This window comes from Gracilinanus agilis, chromosome 2, assembly GCF_016433145.1.
Source record: "Gracilinanus agilis isolate LMUSP501 chromosome 2, AgileGrace, whole genome shotgun sequence".
NCBI lineage: Eukaryota > Metazoa > Chordata > Mammalia > Didelphimorphia > Didelphidae > Gracilinanus > Gracilinanus agilis.
This window is the reverse complement of record NC_058131.1, coordinates 5,641,396-5,665,831: the sequence shown is the minus strand read 5'-3', so window position 1 is coordinate 5,665,831 and position 24,436 is coordinate 5,641,396. Positions and strand designations below refer to the sequence as shown.

At 47.9% G+C, this 24,436-nt stretch overlaps 1 protein-coding gene across 1 annotated transcript in view; it reads right to left on the bottom strand.

Moving 5' to 3' along the window:
• Positions 1-18,108: 18,108 nt before the first annotated feature.
• The window catches only part of NBAS (NBAS subunit of NRZ tethering complex), a 141,176-nt gene continuing 134,848 nt past the window's right edge, over positions 18,109-24,436 (bottom strand). Inside the window, exons 51-52 of the mRNA XM_044663007.1 lie at positions 19,274-19,402; positions 18,109-18,495 (exon numbers count right to left, since the gene is read on the bottom strand). Of these exons, the coding sequence (XP_044518942.1) occupies positions 18,220-18,495; positions 19,274-19,402 (405 nt within the window). The 3' untranslated portion in view covers positions 18,109-18,219. The remainder of the gene's footprint in view (positions 18,496-19,273; positions 19,403-24,436) is intronic.

Sequence of the window (24,436 nt, the reverse complement as noted above, 5' to 3'; positions counted from 1 at the left end):
ATTTCTTATAGCACAAGAGTATTCCATCACCAACATGTAGCACAATTTGTTCAGCCATTCCCCAGCTGATAGACATCCCCTCAATTTCCAAATCTTTGCCACCTCAAAAGGAGCTGCTACAAATACTCTTGTACAAGTAGGATCTTTCCCTTTTTTAAGAGCTCTTTAGAATACAAACCTAGTAGTGGTGTTACAGGATCAAGGGGTCTGCACAGTTTCTTAGGCTTTGGGCCTTGTTCCAAATTGCCCTGCAACTCCACCAACAATGCATCACTGTTCCAATTTTGCTGTATTCCCTCCAACATTTATCATTTTCCCTTACTGTAATATTGGCCAGTCTTCCAGGTGTGAGGTGGTACCTCAGAGTTGTTTTGATTTGCATTTCTCTAATCAGGAGGGATTTAGAACATTTTTTCCTATGATTATTGATAGCTTTGATGTCTTCATTTGAAAACTACTTGTTCAAATCCTTTGACCATTTGTCAGTTGGGGAATGACTTCTATTCTTACACATTTGACTTCATTCTCTATATATTTGAGAAATGAGAACTTTGGTATAAAATTTTTTTCCCAGTTTGTTGCATTGATTTTGTTTGTGCAAAAGCTTTTTAATTTAATATAATCAAAATGATTCATTTTATATCTTGTAATGTTCTCTGTCTCTTATTTGGTCATAAATTCTTCCCTTCTCCATAGACCTGACAGGTAAACTATTCTAAGTTCCTCTAATTTACTTAAGGTGTTACCCTTAACACCTAAATCATATGCCCATTTTGACCTTCACTTGGTATAGGGTGTGAGATATTAATCTATACCTAGTTTTGCCATACTGTTTTCCAGTTTTCCCAGCAGTTTTTGTCAAATAGTGAGCTCTTATCCAAAAAGCTGAGGTCTTTGGGTTTATCAAACACTAGAGTGGTGAGGTCATTTACCCCAGTAGATGGTGTATCTAATCTCTTCCATGTGTTATGAATAAAAAAACAATCTCAGCAACTTTATACTAAATTATAAGTATTTATCAGTAAAGAGAAAGAAAGAAGAAAACTTTCCAGCCTACCCCAAAGTCTCCAGCCACATGCTTCATCAGGTCCATCAGGTCCCCTTGGGCCCTGGTCCATTTCACAAGCCGGGCCAGGGGGATTAGCTACCCACACGGTCTGACCAGACAAATTAAGGCCAGCCAAGGAGAGGGCTTGAGTTCAGGAAGGGACCAGAGCCCAAGAGACCAACTTCTGGATTCCCAGCCTGGAGTGGTCCCTGCTGGGCTGCTGTGCCACTTGCCAGAGATGGCTTACGTAGACAATTGCCAACTTGCCAGCCAGTGAGCTCCTTTCATAAGCCAAAAAAAAAAAAAATGGCAGAGAGCTTCCACTTCACACACTGGTTTTTTAAGCTCAGGCTAAAGCCTCCACTAAGATTTTCTCACTGGCCAGGGTTTCCCTTCAGTCTCTACTAGTCCCATCCCTTGACTACTCCCAGTCAGGAATCTCGCCTGCCATGCTGGCAAATTAAAACACATGACCCACCCCAAACATTCAATTCACACACATTGATCCACCCTTCTATTTCTTAGCCAGTTCCAGATTATTTTGATGATCACTGCTTTACAGTACAGTTTAAGATCTGTTCTTAAAATCTTGTTCTTTAAATGTTTGACAGAACCCATTTGTAAAGTCTAAGGCCTTTTTCCTCTGAGAGTTCATTTATGGCTTATTTAGTTCCTTTCTCTGAAATTGGATTATTTCAATTTTGTTTCTTGTTCTATTAATCTGAAAAATTTAATTTTTATAAGCATTCATCCATTTCACCTAAGTTATCCATTTTTGGATAATTAAGTGGGAACAATAATTTCTGATAATTTCCTTTCATCTTCATTTGTTATGAATTCTTTTCTTTCGTTTTTAATACTGGCAATTTAGCTTTCCCCTCTCTTTAAGAAATCTGATTAGCTAATTGTACTATGAATTTTTTAAATGTCCAGGTTTAATTACCAATTCAGTGTCATATTTCTGTGTTTTCTTTTTGTTGTTTAGAGTTTTTTAATATGTTACTATTCTAGGTTTTTTAAAAATATATTTTCTGTTGCCTACCCATACTACTCCATCTTTTGTTTAAGTAGATGTTGAGCAACATACATTTTTCCCTAAAGGCTGCCGTGGCCACAATTCAAAAGTTTTTCAAATGTTTTCATTGTCATTTTCTTTGATGAAATTTTCTATTGTTTCTGCCATCCATGCTTTTTACCCACCAATTCTTTAGGACTAAATTATTTAGTATCATATTAATTTTTCATACTTTCTTCAAAGGTCTTTTGTAGAATAGTTTTTATTGTGCTGTAGGTAGCAAAGGATACATTAAACATGTCTGGTTTTCTCTATTCACTTTTGAAATTTTATGTCCTAATACATTGCCATTTGTTGGAAAGGTGCTAGCATAGCTGAAGACTATGTATATTCCTTTCCCTTCCAATTCAGTAATCACTAGAAATTTATCATGTTTTTCTATTTGTCCTTATAAATTGATTGGCTTTTCCTTTAAGTGTTGTTATGTCATTGTATGTATGTGTATTTGCATGTGTATATATGTGAAATACTGATACTGATTCATTGCTTATGGTGCCTTTAAGCATAAGGTAGTTCTTCCATTCTCTTCTATCCAGCTCTATTTTTGCCATCACTTAGTATGAGATCATGAGTGCTATCCTTGCTTTTTTGAGTTCACCTTAAGTATAATAAAGTGTTCCAAACCATTATTTAGCTCTGTATGAATATTTATGCTTCAAGTGTTTGTTGAAAACAATATATAGCTAGATTTTTATTTTAACCCATTCTGCTATCCTCTTTTATTTCATAGGTGTGTGTATCCCATTCATGTTCATGGTTATGCCTGTCCACTTTGTATTTTCCTCTATCCTTGTGCTTTTATAATTTTTCTTGTCTTTACCCCCCCAAAAAAAATTCTCTTTACAAAAAACACTACTCTTCTTCTCTTCTTCTCACCTAGATATCAACTGCAACTTATTATTCTTTCTTTTTAAAATTCCCCTTTGTCATCCATTATCCAAAGTTGGTGTTTGCTGTTCTGGTAAATATTTAACAATTGGCTCTCCAGAAAAAAAATTATGTATGACACACTTTTAACTTTAATCTGAATTGTTAACATTTATCCATCATGTTCTTGTTTAGACAATCAGCCAAACAAATAAATCAAGTCCTGATTTGTAGCACAGCATTTGCTAATTCCTGAGATATAAATATTTACACTGAAAATTTAACAAATTGTGAACCAGTTTCAGGTGGCTCCAGCATACTCTTGCTTGTATCTAACCCCTCATTAGTTTATCCTCCTTAAATCCTCTCCTCTTCTCTTTTCCATTTCCCCATATGTTTTCCTGTTGAGTTTAATATTTTCCTGTACCAAACATTTAGTGCATGTTTTAAGGCATGATCAAACCTCCTTGATCTTATTCAACTGAAAATGTAGTTCACATGACGTTCGCTCCCCTTTTCCAGTTTTTTTCTCATTCACTCTGATTACGTGAGACAGTAAATTCAATTCCTCCCTCTCTCTTTCATTCCTAACATTCTTTTTTTCTCTCTTTTATTTCTTCACTTATGTTCACCAAAACAGAACCAACCCCCAACCCACTGTTTGTCTTACTTATTTCAATAACCCTTGAAGAAATTAGAATTCCAAGGGGACCCCTTGTTTCTTCTCTTCTCTCCCTTTGGGAATGTAAACATTTCCTCATTGTGTAGTCCCTTCCATTTGCTCCAATGTAGTTACCTTTCTAGGTTTCTCGACTCATGTTTGTCTGTCGAAGATTCTATTCAGTTCTGGTCTTTTCCTTAGAAATGACTGGAAATCTCTTATTTCATTACATTGTGTACTCCAGTAGGATAAAGAGAGGCTCTCGTTTTCCTTTTTTGTTTTGGTAGCACTCAACGCAGTGCTTGGCACATAGTAGGTGCTTAAATGTTTACTGACTGAATAATGGTATATTTTCCCCCTATAGGAGTAGACTCAGTTTTGCCAGCTAATTCTTTGTTTTAAGCCTTTACATTTTGCCTTCTGTAATATCCCATTGCAATTTCCTCTTGTCCTTTTAGCTGCCAAGTCTTGTGCGTTCCTGACTGGTTCCTTAGTACCTAAATGCATTCCTAAACTCTTAAATTGCATTTAGCCCCACATTCTATATTCTAAGGCCTCTCCCAATCTGGCATTCTAAGTGTTAAAGTCCTTAAACACTAACATCTGGGTCTAAGGGGGATTTGACTTGTCCTCAACTTTAGAATTCCAGCCAAGAGAAAAGGTTGGGGAAATCTTCTGTATTATAGCACATGGGTTCAAGTTTTCCAGCTTCACATATCCTCCCTTAGTGGGGATAATTCAGGCTTCCTGTTGCATCCAGCCAGTCCCACCTTCCCTTTTATTGCCTTCCTTCACCATCTTTCATGCAACATTAGATTTCTAGAAGGTGAATAAGAAACCAATGCACATGTCCCAAGATTCAGAAATGGAATCATTACTCTCTGTTCCTTCTTTGAACACAGAAACAGACTCCCATGCTCAGACACCTCAACACCTGCCTTTGAACACTTATCAACATAGCAACAAATATGGCAGACTCCTGCTGACAATGGCCAGAGATCTTACATAACTTCTCAGATGATGATCTTTAATAAGGAGCCATTATTGAACTGGGAGCCATATTAAGCTAACTTTCTATAAAAGAACAAAAAACACTGGGTAGGAGGCCAGGCGAAAACATGGGGGCATGTGGTTCTCTTCAAGGAGCAACTTTCAAAGTATTTAGCTGTAACAAGCACCAGAAAGGAGGCGAGGCCCACCTGGAGATCAAAGCTGGCTAAGGGAACATTAGAGTTTGCCAAGGTTTGCTTCTTAGCCGAGACCTCACCATCAGGTCATGGATCCATTTATGGGAAAATGCTCCAATATGGATGAGAACTCCTACAAATGTGGGCTGTATTGAGAAATGCAGTGTTCATGAGGGTGGGAGTGAAATATCTCCTGTCCCCTTATCTAGGCAAGCCATTTCTAGAGCTCTGTGTTCCATCATGGTGCCACCTTTCAGGAAGGGCACTGACAAATTGGGACAAGGAAAGGGCCTCCATCAAAATGAAGATGGCCTATAGTGAGGAGAGTGGAGCCCAGGCCAAATGAGGATCCTTTGAAGGAACCGAGTATGCATAGACTGGAGTAGAGGCAACTGGGTAAATGAGGAAATGGGCATGGCTCGGAGTGGGGGTGGGGTGTGCCAGGGTAGTTGATAGTAATCAGCACAGATTTAAAAGGCTATCAAGTAGAGGAGACATCTGACTACAGTTCATAAACACCTGATTTTGGAAATATTCTCCTGAGGATTTCAAGTATAATCCAAACAACCATCTTTTCCTTGGGGGAAAAAAGGCTTCAAATCTGTAATAACTAAAAAAAGGGACTGAGAAAATATCAGGAACCACTGAACCACACATCTCCTTTCCTACTCTATCTCTAGAAAATCTTGATGAGACTAATCAATTCTCTCACAGAGGGCATCCTAGCTGAATGCTGGAACATGAGGGAGAACAGGCAGGTTATCCCAAAAGCTCTTCTCTGCATACTATAATCGATATAAAGACACAATAGAGAAAACACGACCCAACTCAGCATATTGTTTATTCATTGATTAAAAAAGAAGGTTCTGATTCCACATATCAAAAAGCTGCCTTATAGGCTCTCTTCTAATAAATTATCTCCCATATATTTGTCAAAAAATATATTTCTTTTTAAGTGTAATTTAATAGAAATAATTTTGTACAATGACTCTCTGATGATATCTACCAATTAAGGCATCAGATAGGGAATTGTAGCAGTCAGTTGCTAAGAATTTATTAAATATTTTCTATGAGCCAAATCCAATGTAAACACTGAGGATGCAAAGAAAAGGCAAAAATCTGGCTCCTGCCTGCAGAGAGATCATGTTCTACACAGGATATAGACAGAGAAAATGAAGATTATTTCAGAGGGAATATTACCTCCCTCTCACTCCCTCTCTCATCCAAGTTGGTGCCAAGGCCCATGATTTCACCTCTGCAGCATCTCTGATTGACTTCACCTTTGCTGCATCTCTGGTTGATTTCACCTTTGCTGCATCTCTGGTTAATTTCACCTTTGCTGCATCTCTGGTTGATTTCACCTTTGCTGTATTTCTGGTTGATTTCACTTTTGCAGCATCTCTGGTTGATTTCACCTTTGCTGTATCTCTGGTTGATTTCACTTTTGCAGCATCTCTGGTTGGTTTCACCTCTACAGCATCTCTCTCCAATTTCACCCCTGCAGAATCTCTCCAATACATCCCCTCCTCCAACTCTGTCCCCATTACCTGATGCCTGTACTACTAACTACTTCTAAAGCTATTGGGGGGGGGGGAGGTCTCCCTTCCTTGAGTATCTCCTCCCAGTCCTCCCTCCTTTCAGTCACCAAAATGATTTTCCTAGGCACAAATCTGATCTTGTCTCTCCTACTCAACAAACTCCAGTGGTTCCCTATTGCCTTCAGCAACAAAAACAAAATGCTTTATTTGGCATTCAAAACCCTTCACAACCTACCCCCTTCTACCTCCCAGTCTTCTTACACTTTACTTCCTAAAATGTTCTCTGTGGGCCCTTATCATTATCCCCTCAGCTGTTCCTTACAGAAGACGCTCCATCTCCTGACTCCAAGCATTTTCACTGGCTGTCTCCCATGCATGGCATTCTCTCCCTCCTCATTTCCAACTCCTGGTTTCTCAGGCTTTCTTGTAGTCTAAACTAAAATCCCATCTTCTATAAGAAGCCCTTCCAATCTCCCTGCCCTCCCTGCCTTCCCTCTGTGCATTGTCTTCAATTTACCCAGTGGACACCTTGCTTGTCCATAGTTGTTTTCATGTAATCTCCCTCTCTCAGCTGCAAACTCCTTGAAAGAAGGAATACATCTATTTTTTGGCCTGCCTTTATAACTGCTGGCACACTGGAGGGGCTTAATAAATGCTTATTGACTTGACTTGAATAGAAGGCAGGTAGCCAGGATTGACTGGGGAATTTCACACATCTTTTAGTTACCATTAGCTTTTTTCCTGAAACATAGGTCCATCATTTGAAGGACGAGGCACTGTGAGTGTCACTAATGCCAAAAATGCAAAGGGGCCATGGAGAGAGGTGAATGGTGGGGGGCGAGTAGGCTACAACATATTAATACAAAGAGCTGTTCGTGAGGAACAGCAGCATTCAACGGAGAGAGAGACTTGTAACCCAGAAAGCAGGTGAATTGGTCATTTGGTGAAACCAGTGGAAATTTTCCAGCAATATCTAAAGATCAAGAAGGCCCTGGTGGAGAGGGTTTGGGGGAGGCTATGATCTCCCCCACTGGAGTCAATACCCACATGGATAAGAATCAAAGCAGAAAAACATGTTCAAGGCACTGGGCTGAGTAGCAGGGCTACGAGACAAAACCCAAACAGACCTTTCCCTCAAGGAACTCACCTTATATAGAAGGGGGTGGGAAAAACTAACATGCAGACATGCAGACAAATCAACAGAACAGGGAGAACCCTGATAACTGGGAGAATCAAAACAAGGCCTCCTGGAAGCACTGAAGCTGAGCCTTGAGGAAGGAGGTCTAAAAGACCGAGATGAGCAGAGAGTGCATGCCACTCATGAAAGGAGCAAAGCCATGGAGATGGGAGAAGGGAGTGTTGAGTTTAGGAAAGTTTGCCTGGAAAAAGCAAAGGCCTCACATGGAGTAAGTCTGGAGAGTAGACTGTAGCCAGGCCATGGAGACTCCAACGCCAGGTTGAAGTGTTTGTATCTTATCACTAAAATATTAAAGTATACTGAGGTATATAGAAACCCTCAGTATCCCTCAGTAAAGCAAGGCCAATGGTCTCCCTTACTGGGACCAGTGCTTGATCAGACCTCAAAAGCAATGTTGGTCAACAAGTAAAAGGGATTTATTGATAATAAAACAAAGGAATAAGGGATGAGGACTGAGGAACCGGGTTTCCCTAGCTCTAAAAAAACTCGCTAGCCTCCCCCTTCTACATTTCCCACATGGGAAATTCTTCATTTTCTTGATGCTCCCCAAGCCCTTTCCTGACACTAGCTAAGATCCCCCAAGCCCTCACTGTCCATACCTGACTCTAATTAATCCTCCCAGTTGGTTTACACAACGAAACAATCTTTAGATGGCCAAGGAATGAACTCTGGCTGAGTGAGTTCAACCCAGCTGGGCCAGGCCCTGAGTTTGGCCTCAGACCCCCACACCAACACTGTGTCAGGATTAGATCAGGTAGTTGTTTTATGGATCTTCTTCAATTTAATCTTCTTAATAAGGAAAGGTACTTCCAGCAAGTGTAAATGCTTCACTTCAGCTTCACTGTAGTTTTTATCACAGCAGGAACAACAGAGGTCAGCTATCTTCTCTCCACTCAGCTCCAGGGACAGGAAGCAAAAGCCCCCCAATTCCAGGATCTGTTGTCATCAGGTTCCTAGCATGCGGCCAGATCTTCTTCTACAATGCCATTTCTCTCACTTATGTTTCAACCCATTTCTCTCTCTTTCCTTTCTACATCATGGAGGCCACTGGTGCTTCTTGGGCAGGGGCTAACCTGTGTCATGGGAACATTATTGTGGTAGATGGTAGAGAAGGGATTAGAGGGGGGAACTATTAAAAGCAGGGAGGCCAAGAAAGAGGCCATTCCAATGGTGCAGATGAAAGGTGAAGAAGGACTGGGCTAGATTAGAGCATCTTATACAAAAATCTGCTTTATAACTGTGATAATTAGATTAAATCTACACTGCCCATCTTTAAATTTAATCACCAAATCACCAATTTAATCACCAAATTAAAAATTAGATTTAATCACTTTGTCAATTTAATTTACAAAAGGTAAATCTAAAGATGGGCCGTGTAGATAACCTTGCCCCTGCCTACCTTCCTGGTCTTCTCATACCTTCCTTTCCTCCAAGCACTCTTGGCTTCAGTGGCATCGGCCTCCTTGCTCTTCCTGACACATAACATTCTATCTCCTGCCTCTTGAGTATTCCAAGCTCTCCTCATGCCTGGAATTCTCTCCTTCCTCATTTCTGCCTCCCAATTTCCCAGGCTTCCTTGAAATCTCAGTTGAAATCCCATCCTATACAAGAAGTCTTTCAGGTCTTCCATGATGTTAATGCCTTCTCGCTATTGATTATCTCCAATTTGTCTCGTATATGGTTTGTCTGTACATCATTGTTCACGTGTTGTCTCTCCCATTAGAGTGTGGGAGAGGCAGGGACCGGTTTCCCTTTCTTTATATTAGCAGCTTGGCACAGAGTAGGAACTTAATCAGTATTTCTGGACTTGCCTTGCCTGTGGGAGTGGAGAGGAGGGAATGATGCCAAAATTCCAGTGGGAGCACAATTGATGGGCCTCGTGGACACTCATGGACATGGAGGATGTACGCGAAGGAAGAAACAGCTGAATGTGACTCTGAGGCTGTCAAACTGGCTAACTGGAAAGATGGTGATGACCTCAGCAGAAAGAAGGAAATTTAGTGAAAGGTGAGATGCGGGCATGGAGTGATTTCTGTTGTGGATACGATGAGCTCGACACGCCTAAGGGACATCCAGATGGAGAAGTCCAGCGGCCAGAGGGCCGTTCCAGACTGGAGATCAAGAGGGAGACAAAGCCCAGATAAAGATGATCATCTCTTCACAGAAATAACTGACCACACAGGGGCTAATTAGATTCTCACTTGTTCTGGTTGGTGTCAGGAGAGGCAGAACCAGGAGCAATGGGGAAAAGGGGCAGGTTCAAGTTTTTTTAACAATAAGAGAAAACATGAATGAAAACTCTCCAAAAGTGGCATTAACTGGTTTTGATTGAATGAAGATTCCTTTAGTCCACTATCACGAACTGGGCCCAAAGACACCATGTTCGTATTCTATTCATCTTCAAGGCTATCCCTCTTGCCATCGTCCCTGTTGCTCTCCTCTCCTTCACACTTGTTAAAGAATCCTCCGGACCAAACCTCCAGAAAGTCAGTCCTGGTCCCTGGGAAAGTGAATCAGCTGAGTGAACCCTGAAACAAGATTGGGCAGGGTGGGGGGCAGGCAGTGCAGCTGGACAGCTCAGTGGATGGAGGGAGGGGAGGTCCTGGGTTCAAATGTGGCCTCAGACACTTCCCAGCCGTGTGACCCTGGGCAAGTCACTTCACCCCCATGGCCTACCCTTGCCCCTCTTCTGCCTTGGAACCAATACACAGTATTGATTCTAAGACAGAAGGTGAGGGTTTAAAAAAAAATTTAAAAAAAAAAGATCGTGAGGGCAAACTAAGCCCGCTAGCTGGCTGGCCCCAGGCTTCCGATCCCGTTCTGCTTTCCACCCCAGACATCTTGCTAGTGTTCATGGCAACATTCTGAGTGGTGTCACCTCTTTCCCTTCTGCTCTTAATTAGCCTCTCGTTTTGGAAGTCTTGCCTCTGGGAAGGGCTGACAATCATCTGCCCCAGGAACTCTTCAAGCCCAAGTTCTCTTCCCTGGCAGCGACTCCAAGACGACTTGCCTACTTGTGCTAGGATGGAACCATCTCACCAGCCCTGGCACACAGGAAGCACTTGAGTGCTGTTGTCCATTCATTCACAAAGCAATAAAAGAACCAAAACAAACAGCCTCTGCTGCCGTGGAAGGTTAAAGGTCCAGCAGAGGCTCATGGCCACTTCCTGGGGATATTGTCAAGTAAATGCAGGATTCGGGGCAAGATTGCGTGAAGTGATGCCCAGTTAAAAGACAACTAAATCTTGAACCCAGTGCCCTGGGCAGGAGAAATGCCAAATGATTACATTGAAAATTAATTACTCTTCCACAATGGAAGCCTTTCAGATATAGTTAAGAGTGGGGTGAGCGGGCTGCAGGCTCAAAGCTAAGACCGCCTTGGGGCAGAGAGCTCGTCGGCCCCATCACAGCCCCGAAAGACCACATCTGAAGCGTATGTGCTTCTGGGCCCCACTACTGAGGAAGGGACAATGAGAAGCTGGAGAGAAGCAGAGGAGAGCAGAAGGACAGGGAGAGGACAGGGAGAAGAAGGAGAGAAGCAGAGGACAGTGAAGGGCCTCAAGACCATGTAAAAGGAAAATCCGTTGAAAGAATTGGGGGTGTTTCGCCACGTGTAGCATGTTGGCTGAATTCAAGTATCTGTGGCTACCCCACGGAAAACTAATAAGACTGGTTCCACTCGCCCCAGAAGGCCAAATCAGGAGCACCGTGCGGAAGATGCAGAGACGGACGTAGGTGGGATGTCAGAAAGTCCTCGTGATTCAAGCCGTCCAAGATGGAACGGGCGGCCTTGAGAAGGCAACGAGTTTTTATTAAGCACGAGACCCTGCCAGGCACGGTACGAGGCACGGGGAGTACAAAGAAGCGGCCAGCCCAGCCCTGGTCTGTCCTCAGGAGCTCACATTTTAATGAGGGAGACAACAGGCATATACAAGACACATGTACAGTGGACAGAAAGGAACCCGAGAGCGGAAGAACTGAGTAGCAACATGCTGAGGGAAAGGGATGGAGCCAGGGAAAGCCTCCTGCAGAAAGGGGTCCCCGAGGCGATTCTGTAGGTCAGCCAGGAGGCCGAGAGGAGGGGGAGCACATTCCAGGCAGGAGGTACTGCCTGACAAAGGCATCAAGGCGGGAGGCAGAGCAGCATCACGAGAAATGGCACGTTGGCCACCGTACCTAGAAATGTTCAAGCAGAGGCCGAGGGACCATTTGCCAGATATGTTGGACTGATGGTGGCTGAGCCCCCCCGACCCCCACCCCCATCCCCAAATGTCTGTGATTCTGTGAAATGCGTCAGAGAATTTCAGAACGGAAAGCTGCGAGGGGCCTTTGAGAGGAGGATGCCACCAACCCCCTCTTTTCTATGTGAGGGTGAAGACAGTTCACGCCCCCTCAGGTTTCTTCTTCTCCACAGCAAACAAGCCCAGTTCCATCAAAAATTGCATGTATGATCATTTGGGGTCTTCCTGGGTTTCTTCCTTAAGCAGGAAATTCTATTTCATGGCCCACTTCCTGAAAGGAAAGGACAAAGCTGGGGGTGTGAGGGTGTCCGAAGCCAGGTGGGGTGATCCTGGGAGGGTATGCCGGGCTTGGGCTGAGATGCCCCCTCAGACTCCCTCAGTGTCGTGGGGATACAGTAGGATACTCAGGCTTAAAGTGTGGGTGATGGAGATCTCTGGGACATTTCCTTTCAGACTGCAGAGAACGCGCCCTGCCTAGAGAGATGACTTACTTGGATAACAGCTTACCTTTCATGCGTGGGACAGACGGCACCGTTCAGCTGGCAGCTCTCTGAGAGAAGGGGCTCGTATTGCCTCTCAGGGCTGTAGCCCCAAAGCTACACAGCACTGCACGTGGCAGGCACTCCGTAAATAGGTACCGACCTTCATTAAACGGATCAACCTCTCCTCAAGTGGGAGCACGATACGGGCTTAGAGTCCAAGACGTGGGTTTGAGTCCTGTCTCTACTACACGTGACCAGGGACAAATCCCGTCAACGCCAAGAACTTCCGTTTCCTTATTTTTAAGACGGGTTTCATAGAACTTAAGAGAAAAGAACCCTCTATTTTATAAATAGGGAAACTGAGGTTCGGACAGGGGAACTTCCTTGAGGTAACACACAGGTGCCAAGTATTATATATATGATATGATTAACATATGACATAATAAATATATAATATAATTAATATAATAATATAACATATACCTGGAATTCTAAGGAGTCAGGTTTTATGGCTCTAAATCCGGGTCCTTTCCAACAGGTCAGGAAGTATCTCTTGACCTCAGAAAAGAGTTGATGAGTTAGGAAGTGGGATGAATCGTTACCCCAGGTATCCCCTGACTCAACTAAAGGTCATCATCCAATCTCCTTTCTGAGGTCACCACTCCTTGCCTCCTGCTGTCTAGCTAAGCTCATAAAGCAGCCCCTCTTGAGCACCTTCAATCCATTCATGAGTGGAGCAGCTGCTGTCTGGCTCCCCTACATCTGGTCATGTGACACTGGAGGCCTTCAAGGCTGAATGGCCACCTGTTGGCTGTTTTCAGGTCCTGGTTAGGCTAGACTGTGGCTTACTCATGTCCCAACACCAAGTACTAGAATTCTCTAGGTTTTTCCCCCACAATAGAGCTCACGTATATCCTCTTCTCTATTCACTCAGCCCCTGCTTTGGTTTAGGCCCTTGTTAGTATTGCCCAGATTATTACAACTGCTTCTCTCTGCAGTCTCTCTCCTCTCCAATCTATCCTTTGTCTGTCTGCCAAAACAATCTTACTAAGTTTGCTCTAGAGCAGGGGTCGGCAACGTACGGCTCTCGAGCCATATCTGGCTCTCTTGAGGGCCAGATCTGGCTCTTTCTGCAGGAGCCATAAAGTCCATTTTTTTCAGGCGCTGTTACAGGAGCGGCACTGTGAGCACTGCACGGCTCTCACGAAATTACATTTTAAAAAAGGTGGCGTTTATGGCTCTCACGGCCAAAAAGGTGACCCCTTGCTCTAAAGTCTTCAGAGGCTCCCCAGTGCCTGGAGGGCAAAATGGAAACTCCTTAGCCTGGAATTTAGAGCCTTCTGGAATTTGCCTGCAGCCTCTCCTGGCACCACCAGCATCATCACATGTGACTCTTTCCTGGGTGGCCATTTCTCTAGTTCCATCCTCCCCTCCCTCCTTTTACACTGACCCCCACTCGGCACCTAAATGCCACCCTCTCACCTCTGCCAGGACCCGCATTTCTTCTTTTAGGGCTCAGTTCCTGCTCTCTCTCCCGGGTCTCCAAGTCAAGGATCCCACACAGCAAGCAATCGTCCAGCTCCAGCCTTCTCCCCTTTCCCATTCCACCTTCCATTTGGCTCATTTCTACCCTCATGCCTTAGGTCAGAAGCACCCTGACGATGGATGCTCAGGCTTCATGTCCCTCTCCCCAATGGTGAGCATGGGGGGATGGAGCGAAGGTCCTTTTCCAAAGAAATGCTCCTGGAGGGCAGACTAAGTCATACTGCATGTCTCATCTCCTGCGATGTCTTAGACACGGTGGATGAGAGAGAGAGAGAGAGAGAGAGAGAGAGAGAGAGACAGAGACAGAGACAGAGACAGAGACAGAGAGAGACAGAGACAGACAGAGAAAGAAAGGGGGAGGGAGGGAGAGAAGGAAGGAGGGAAAAGGGGGGGAGAAAGAGAGAGAGAGAGAGAGAGAGAGAGGGAGACAGAGACAGAGAGAGGGGGAGAGAGAGAGAGAGAGAGAGAGAGAGAGAGAGAGAGAGAGAGAGAGAGAGAGAGAGAGAGAGAGGGAGACAGAGACAGAGAGAGGGAGAGAGAGAGAGAAGAGGAGAGGAGTGGGAGACAGGAAGATAGATTGATAGGTAAATAGACAGACGGATAGATAGATAGAAGTACAGATAGAGTTTTTTTAACTGAGGCAAGTCGAACCTGGAGCTACCTGAGCTCTGGTCCTCCGACTCCCCTGCGTGCCCCTGGACGTGCCAAGAAGAGAGCAAGCACAAGTGGTTACACCTGGGCAGTGATGGCTCTTGCTGGCTTTACTAAAGGCCCTTCCAGGACTCCCCCAGGGTGGGCTGCTTCGCCCACAACCGCTCCCGGGTCCCCGGAGCGCCCAGGCTCATCAGAAGCCCGGGGAGCCTGGCGTGCTCTCCCCCTCACTTCTGCACCGGGGAGGGGAAAGGCGTTGTTCTGATGCCAGGAGAAGCGGCTCCTCTCCTCTCTTTCTTCAGCCCTCTATAGATATTTGCCCTTTGGTCAGTCTTGTTTCGAGCCCGTCTCCAGCAGAATAACGAGCTCGCAGTTATTAGGAAAAGAGGCCGCCGTTGGCAGTAAATGTCCGCTGCCGCTGCCTCTCCGGTGCTCAGTCTGGTCCTTTGTGAGAAGAAAAGGCCGCCTTGGTTGGTTCGGTTTTCCCGAGGCAAAGGGAAGACGCAGCAGCACATCATGGAGGAACGGCTCCTCTTCCTGCCAAGAGGCACCCACAGCAGCGCCTGTGCCAGCCAAACGGAGCTCCAGGGCACAAGAAGAGGCTTTTCTTCTTCCTCTTAACGTGGGTCCTCGCAGCCCCGTCCCGGCCCCCAGAGGCAGCAGGCGGCCCCCACCTTCGCCAGGCGTCTGCCCGGGATCTCGGCTCCTGGATTCTGCCCGAGAGCTTTCTGGGCTTACGAGCCCACGAGCGCCTCCACGGCCGCAGGAAGGGCGCCGCCGAGGGGGACGGCTCGTCCCTGGGTGCCAGGCCCGGGGCCGAGGGCTGGAGAGGCAGAGAAGGGGCAGGCAGTCCCCGCGTGACGGGCCGTGAGGCAGAGAAAAGCGGGAGCCGCCTCTGAGGACGCCATCGGGGCGCAGCCTCGCCCACACGGTGCTGCGGTCCATGTTTCCCACCTGCGTGCTCAGCCTCTCGTGTGAACAGCAGGCGGCCGGCAGAACCAGGCGGGCATCTCCGGGGGGGAGGGGGGGCGGCCCACAGAGGAATGGGGGCAGCCAGAGGGAGGGAGGGAGGGAAGCCGCCAGAAGGCCAGCGAGGAGGAGGAGGAGGAGAGAACAAGCGGTCTGGGGGTGGCCGTAGGAGGCCCCACTGGGTGCCTGGGCAGGAGCAGGACCGTCTGCCTCAGAGGATGGGGAGGAGGGTTCGGGATGTAGCTGGGAAGCAAATGGGCCCTTCCCAGCCTCCTCTCCTGGGCCTGCCTCCTGGCTCCCCTCATTCGTGCACCCCAGATGGGAACAAGGCCTCCGACCCCCTGATCCAGGGCAGCCACACAGCCGCCCGTCAGGCCCGGCTCCCGAGGCCGGTTCCATCACCCATCAGTCACGCTCGGAGGACACGGGTAAGGAAACGCTCAGCTCTCTCATGCCTAGAAAGAATGGCGGGGCACGGACGGACGGACGGACGGACGGCCAGGAAGGCCAGGACGGCCCTCCACGTTCGTCCGCCCCCAGCGGGGCATTTTATAGGCGAGGCCTAGAAAGGCTGGGGCGTCCGTGTGAGGTTCAGCGGCTTCTCTGCCTCGGAACGAGAGGGGAGTGCTGGCCCCCCCACCGCACCGTGAAGCCCAAGGAATCGGGAGCATTAGAGGGGGGCCTCGGACGAGAGCCCCAAAGGAGAAGCGAGGCCTCTGCAGGGAGTCTCACAGGCGGATCTCCAGGTGGGCCATCCAAAGGCTTCCTGCACTGGCCCACGACTCGCAGAAGAGAGCGGAGGCAGGCGAGCCGGCCGTCCTCCCCACCACGATGGAAGCTCCTAGAGGGCAGGGACTCCTCAGTGCCACGCACTGTACCTGGCATACAGTAAGTGCCTAATAAATGCTTGTTAACGGACTAACCAACGAGAGCACCTATGGGGGCCCGAGAGCAGCCGTTCGCTCCTTGTCCCCGACTCTTCCCTTCCCCCGCTGGCTGCCTCCAACAACCCTCTAAAGAGCCTCAGACCAAACCACCTCTGAAACAACCCTCAGGGAAGAAGGCCGGCCAAGGGCTAGGCCAGGCTTGGCCAAGGGCTGCCCAAGTGACTCTGGGCCTTATTTGCCTCTGTTGAATGTGGTGGCCAATAACTGACTTGTCCAAGTGGGAAGACTTCTGGCCTTACAAGTCATACAGAACTGGGTTCAAATCCTGGCCTGGACATTTAAGAGTTTCTGGCCTTTCGTTTGTTCTTCTGAAACAGAGAGGTAATAACAGCAGTGGAATAATAGAAAGAGAATCTCATCCAACATAACTACAAAATGCATAAAACATCTGGGCCTCAATGACAGCGAAGACTTCTCTCTCTCTCCATACATATATATACACACGTTTATTTGTTCAATCATGTCCAACTTTTCATAATACATATAGTCACACACATACATACATATCTATATATATGTATTTGTCATTCAGTTGTTTCAGTAATGTCCAACTCTTCATTTTATAGAGTCTCTCACACACACAAACACACAAAATTGTAAAGTGCCCTTAAAGGAATCAAAACCAATTAAATACCTGGAGGGACACTTGATGCTCATGGCTGGGTCTTGCCAACATAATGAAAGTATCCGTATTTACTAACTTAATCTGCAGAGAGTATTATCCCAATCCGACTATCAAGAGACTACTTTGCATACAGAGGAAGACAACACCATCTCAAAGATTATTTAGAGCAACAAAAAAATCTAGAATGTCAAAAGAAAGTATGGGGTAAGAAAGAAATGAAAATAAAGAGCCCTTTTGCCCCAAACTATGTTCTAAGATGGTTGGCATCAGAATGATCTGAGGTTGCCTTAAAAACAGAAAAGCAGATCAATTCAAGAGACCAGACAAGAACCAGAAGAAACTGAGCTCAATGAACTCAGGGCCCAAAGAACTCCTCAGCATGTTACTAGGAAGATCTCCCAACTTGACAAGAATTGCTGGGAAAACGATGTCTGAGAGAAATATTAGGCTGAGGGAAACCTCTTACATCACATTCTACAATAAATCCAAACAGGAGCATAAACACAACTGAAAGTTAAAGCATTAAAAAAAAAAGAAAGAATTGTAGGAGACAATTTTCAAAACTATAGCTAAGAGGTAAACTGTTAACCAAAAAAAGGAAAAGAGGCAACTAAAGATTGAGGACAGACAGATGGAGAGATAGACAGACAGACTGATCAATAAACTTGAATTTTGGGCACCCAAAAAACTCTGAAAAGCTCTTACCCAAAGTTAACAACTAGGATAAGAAGGGAAGAAATGGGAATAGGAGAAGATATTTTCATTGATGGGTCTGATATCTAAAGAACTATTTACTCTCAGTGAAGTCAAAGAAAAATGAGCCCCAACAGGGGGCTCAGAGCTATAGCTGCTGGATAAAGGATCCCAGGACTTCCCGAGTCCTCACTCAGAGGCTGGTCATCTCCAGACAGGAGTGCTGGGGGTGGAAAGGCAGGAACATGAATTGGAGCTGGAGAAGGCTTCCTGCGTGGCCTTGCCTTGCCATGTGGCCTTCTGCTGTTCCCAAGTGGAAGAGCCAAAGAAGAGCCGCAACCCTCCAGAGGACAAAGGAAGGACCCCGGGCACCATCCCGCCTCACTGGGGACATATTGCTTTATTTTCCAGGAATGGGGCAGGAAATGAACGGGATTACATGGAGTTTCTGGCTATAAGATTTGTCTCGGTGAGCCCTGGAGCGAAGTCTCTTCACAGCCAGTGCTGGGCAGCGTTGAGAGCAGCAGTGAAGGTCCGGAGGGCACTGAAGGTGCCCCGGGAGGCCAGAAGCAGCGAGCCGGCCTCTGCGCTATAGCCGGCCTCCCGCAGCTCTCGTGCCATCTCCTCCACAGGCCAGAGGCCTTCCCCCTGGTGGGCCAACAGGTGGTTGATGAGGCGGGGATAGAAGGGGGTGGAAATACATCTCGCCACCAACTTGGCATCCAGGAGCAGAGAGAGCAGCTCCGCGTCGCAGTTGGAGTCGTCCACCTTCGAAAAAAGACAAAGGCAAGATGGCAGGTCAGAGGCGGCCACCAACGCGATGCCCAACCACTCGAAGGGGACGCCTCGGGCCAAACTTGGGAGCGGCGGAGCCAAGAGAGGGCAGCAGGCCAGAGGGCTGCCCGGAGGCCACACACTGGCAGAGCAGCAGCTTTGGAGCTCTCGGCCCAGAGACGCTGGTCCGAAGGAGGTTCCAAGGAAGCCATTGCCAGCACAGCCGGGCTCAGAGTCATGAAGACTCACCTTCACGAGTTCCAATTTGGCCTCACACAAGATGAGCTGTGTGACCCTGGGCAAGTCATTACCCTGTTTGCCTCAGTGTCTTCATCTGTAAAGGGAGCTGGAGAGGGAGATGGCGACGAACCCCTCCAATATCTCTGCCAAGAACCCCCCAAGAAAATGGGGCCACCAAGAGCCAGACATGACTGAACAACGCTGATGGGTGACTCTCGTGCCCATGTGGGGGTCAGTCCCAGGGGAGCCAAGGGGAGCACAGAGCAGGAGGGCAGCGGCTACTCCTCTCCCCTAATCGCACCCCTCAGAGGTACCAAAAGCTTGCAGACCCCAGAAATAGCTCTGAAAAGGGCAGCAGGAAGAAGCCTGGAGCTCGGAACACGACTCCCCACTCCCAGGGAGAAGAGCCTGCATGAACATAAGCCTGTCCCTCTCCTCACGCCCCCACCCTCAGCCAGACTGATGGCCTCTAGATGGTCAGAGATGCTCCGGGGCAGCCAAAGGGCCAGAGCAGCCACGAGGCGGTACGTACCTCAGCCACGGCGGCCACGCGCTCCAGGGCCAGCTCCTGCAGAGCTCCGTCCTGGCTCTCCACCAGAAGCTTCAGGGCTGGGAGCACGAGGGACTGGCTGAGCAGCAGCAAGGCCAGCTCCTTCACACCCTGAAAGAGAAGCACTCAGTGAGACGGGAGTCCTGGGGGGCCACGATCACCCCCTCCCCAGCCACATCCACGGGAACAAAGATCACGAATGGAGTCACGATCCCCGCCACGGCAGCTGCACATACTGGCTCTCGGCTAGAGACTTGCACCCGTGGGGCCTGGGAGGGAGAACACCTGGGCAGGCCTTGAGAGCAGCAGACGCCACCGAGAGAGCGAGAAAACATCATGATTGGGAAACCCAAGTATACATCGAGTGAGTCGTGCCTCCAGCCCAGGCCAGCCCAGGAAGACAGAAAGAGAGGGCTGAGGAGATGAGGACGGTCCTGGCCACCCTGTGAGGGCAGAAAGGGAACCACATCTGTGCCCCAGAGCAAAGAAGGATCTCAGGGCCAGAATGGGGCCTCCCCTGGGCTGGACAGCAGCAAGAGGGCCACTGAGCAGCTCCATCATTCACTGCTGAGCTCCAGGTCGTGGATCCAGGTGGACGGAGGCCAGCTGCCCCACTGGGGGCGATGGGGGGAAGATTCCAGGCAGCCCACGGCGAGAGCTCTCCGAGGTCTGGAATAATACAGCCCTTGATATCCCAAGAAAGCGGCGCGAGGTCCCAAGAGGAGAGGCTCCCTCCCTCCAAGAGGATGTAGAGCAGGCCCTAACAGGGAGTCAGGCGTCAGGAGTCAGGCCAGCACAGTGAGCAAACAAAGGCAGAATCCCATCAAGAGCTATTCTGCTAACAGCAACACAGAAGAAGAGGACTCCAAAATAGGTGCCAAAAAAGCATCCAAGAATGATGCAGCTTAGCGAGAAGTTCCACTAGAATTCCTAGATAAGAAAAAGCAAGAGCATTTAAAAAGGAAAAAAAAGCTAAAAATGACTTCAAAAATCAAATGAGAGCCCTGGAACAAAAATGGGTAAGAAAAGAAGCTTGGCACAAGAGACATAAGATATCACCCAAGAAAATAACCCTAAAAAAAACCTAAAACACAAATAAACAAATAAATAAATAAACGAATAAATAAATAAGTGAATGAATGAATGAACAAATAAATAAATAAATGAGGAGTGACTCCATCAGTCAGTAAGCAGCATTTTTTAAAAGTTAAAAACGCCCCCCCAAAAAAATGGATAAAAATATCTCTTATCAAAAGTCAATGACTTGGAGGACAGACAAGGTTAAGTTAACAAAGGTTAAGTTAGGAATCACTGGACTATCTGAAAGCCTGATGAAATAAAGAGCTTAGACCTTGTAGTTTAAGAAATCAGGAAAACTGCCCAGACCTTTTAAGAAACAGGCAACAAAGGAGAAATAGAAAAGACCTGCCAGTCACCCTAATGAAAACTATAATCAATGAAAATTAAAGCCAAAATTGAGTTCACAAGTCAAAGAAAAAAATACCCAAAACATCCGTAAAGAAAGGCTCCAAGTACAAAGGAGCCTTCAGAATCACCCACAATTTAGCAGTTACTACTATATAGAGGTACAGCGAGTTTGGAAGAGGGTATTTCAAAAGGCAAAGGACAAAGGCTTACAACCAAGAATAACTAGCCTAGTAAGGCTGAGTATAATCCTACAAGGGGGGGAATGGATATTTAATGAAATAAAGGGCTTCCAGATACCCTTTCTGAAAAGATGGGCAGCGTGGTGAACCTCTGAAGTGAAAACACCCGAGTCCAGAAACGTAAAAAGGTGAACGTGAGCAAACAATCCGAGGACCAAATAAGGAGCAGCTTTTGAATTCTAGTCTGAGGACAGGACAGTGTGAGAGTGTCCCCTCGGAGCCCCATCATCCATCTCGAGCAGCTTAAAAGGACGGAAGAGGAGGCGAAGAGAACGGAAGGGGATCCCCTCATGGAATTAAAGAATCTAAGCAGAAGTTCTACAGACGAGGAGGAAGGGAGCGAGCATCGGGTGACGCCTGAACCCCGCTCTCATCAGAACCGGTCAAAGGAGGATTATACATGTACAGCTGGGGGAGGGAAGCCCAAAGGACGAAGGAACAGAGAAAGGAGAAGACGGCCTCAAACAGGAGGTCAAGGGCGGGCCTGGTCCTCGGCCATCCGCACAGCTCTCTGGGCTGCGGCAGACCTGGGAATGGAGGGTCCCAGAGCAGGTGAATGGCAGAACGAGCCCCGGGCCATGACTGGGTCCCCTCACACACAGGTAGATGGCACGGCCCACCGCTGTGTTGTAGGAGACGGTGAAGGGGATGGTTTGGGGAAATCTGGGAAGACTTGTCTAAGCTGATGCGGAGTTTTCAGTGTCATCAGAAAAACAGTTCACACCGCAGCCCCCCTAACAACACCTCCGCGCGCCTCGTCGCGAGCAGCCAGGATGGAAGGCCCGACGCAGAAGTGGAGGACGCGGACTTCAGACGGCGCTCGTCCTTTGGACATGGCCGGTGTGGGCAGCGGCTCATCACAAAGTCCTGCTTTTCTTTCAAGGGGAAGTGGGGAGAGATGAGGCAGAGTCTTCCTGCTTAGAAATTTTAATTTAAAAAATCGCCGGCCCCGCAGGTTGGTGCATGTTGGGGAGCAGAGCGTGCAGCAAGTGTGTTGCGAGGTCTGTCCCAGCCCTGACTGAGCACACTTGGAAGGCCCATCCTAGTGCCCTGGTTCTGTGAGCAGCAAATGGGCCATTTCTCAGAACTGGCCTGGACTCGACGTCCTCCAGGACTCCTGCCTCCACCATTTTCCAGCTGAGACAGACTCATGGTGGCACTGGCCCATGCCGCCCGCCATCTGCCTGGACGGGGAATCTCTCGCCCCTAAACATTCTCTCACCGAGCAGGGAGGTTTCCTGGCATTCCTGTGGGCCAGGCGGGGATGCCTGTGCTGGACGACCAAGAGAAAGGAGGGTGGTAAGACTCCGAGCCTAGGCCCAGGGACCTGCTCCCTCTCCCCAGGACAGACGGCCTGTGCACAGGGGCAGGAGCCGAGCTGTCGAGCCCTCGCACAGGAGCCTCCTGGGAAAGCCGTGGGGCCCTCGTTTCCCTTGGACTCCCCAGCAGATCCTGCTCAGTCACCACTCACCAGAGGAGCATTAAGGCAGATGGAACGAGGCAGACAGAGCCATTCGTGGTTCCATCAGTGCCCTCGTTTCTGGGGAGATTCTGCCCGTCACCATGGATACAAACCAAAGGAAAGCTACATCTCTGGCCTGTGGGCTGCCCGATGTGTGTGAAGGCCATCTGGGAGAGCTGGGGACCCTTCCCCATGGAAGAGGCAATCATGGCCCGAGGAGGAGGTGTCCATGAGCAGAGGCAGATGGGGGGGCGCTCTGTAACCCACGGGAGGAGGCGGGGCGGGGGGGGGGCGGTGCAGAAGAAAAGGCTTCAAGAAAGTATATAAAAAAAGAGTCGAGCCTCTCAGTCAAAGCAGGATAACCCGGATGGCTTCATGACTGAGGTGGGACACGGAGACCCTTTCCCTGTCTAAGGACAAGGGGCTACACTCTGGGGAACCTTCCCATCCCCCCATGGCTCATACGGGGCGAGCACCACACACCAAAGGCATCCGGGAGATTCCGGATCAAATGCTGCACCTCAAAGCCTGAGAGACCGAGGCAAGGGGAAGTGAAGGTCATTCAAAGGCCAAGCATCCTTCCAACGATGGCACCAAAACACAGGATGCAGAACGAAAGAGAATCTGATGCCAAGCCCAGATCTGCCCCAGCACTGACCAAGCACGTATTCTGTGCCAGGTGCTGGGGACATAAAGACCAAATGAGACGGCGCCCCTGTTTTCCAAGAGCTCCCACTCTCCCGTGGTTCTTGGGACTGCCTGAGGGTCCAAGCAAAAACGATTTCAGGACCTCGGGGGACTGTGCTTTGTGCTACAATGGGGGGAGCCCAAAAAACCTCTGGGGAGCTCGGGTCGCATCCCAGAGCCTTGGTACTTAGACCACAGCGGCAGGATTCTGGCATCCTCTGCCCCAGTCAGACCTCATCTGGGAGTTTGGTTTGATGCTGAACACCCTGTTTTTGGAAGGAGATTGGCCAGAGGTGGGGCATGCCAAGGAAGGCAAGCAGGACACGGAAAGGCTAAAACTGTGTCGCATGAGGCCCAGCTGAGGAAGGGGGAGAACAATTTTGGTCTCCAAATTTCTCAAAGGCCTTCTTGTACAAGTGAAATTTGATTTCTTTTGATTTCCAGAAGGAAATAATACTGGAACCAGTGTGTGAAGTTATAATTGGGGGCCAAAACAAAGAGGAATTCCTAGTGATCACCACGGAATGGGCTGTCTCCAAAAGAAGTGAGGGTAGGGGGCAGCTGGGTGGCTCAGTGGATTGAGAGCCAGGCTCAGAGATGGGAGGTCCTGGGTTCAAACCTGGCCTCAGCCACTTCCCAGCTGTGTGACCCTGGGCAAGTTACTTGACCCCCACTGCCCACCCTGACCACTCTTCCACCTAGGAGCCAATACACAGTATTGACTCCAAGACGGAAGGTGAGGGTTTAAAAAAAAAAAAAAATTGAGGGTAGGTGTCTGTGCCTGGAAGGTCAGTTGCCTGCTGAAGATGCAGCACTGGAGTTCCACTGCTTGGTAAGGAAGCTGGGCTAGGGGACCCAATTCTAAGCTTCTGGGAACTCTTTTTCAGTTTTTTTCTACATGATTTTGAGAGGCAAAAATGGCCTATTTCAAAAGGATTTTATTTCCAAACAGGACATTTCCTATCTTCTCTTCTAAATTACAATTATATGCTACTCAAATTTGGCAAACAGGAAAGGACACACAGAAAAGGCAGCCAACAGATGGAATTGTTACTGCCAACCTTTATACAGTTTAGTTTGCAAAGTACTAGACAGATGGATAGACAGGTAGATGGAAGCGGGGGGGAGGGAAACAGGGAGGGAGAGAGAAAGAGAGGAAGGGAAGGAGGGAGGGAGGATGGAAAAGACAGAGGGAGAGGAAAAGAAAAGGGAGAGAGAAGAGGGGTAGAGGAGGGGAGAAAGAGAGAGAGAGAGAGAGAGAGACAGAGAGAGAGAGAGACAGAGACAGAGAGAGAGAGACACAGAGAGAGAGACACAGAGAGAGAGAGA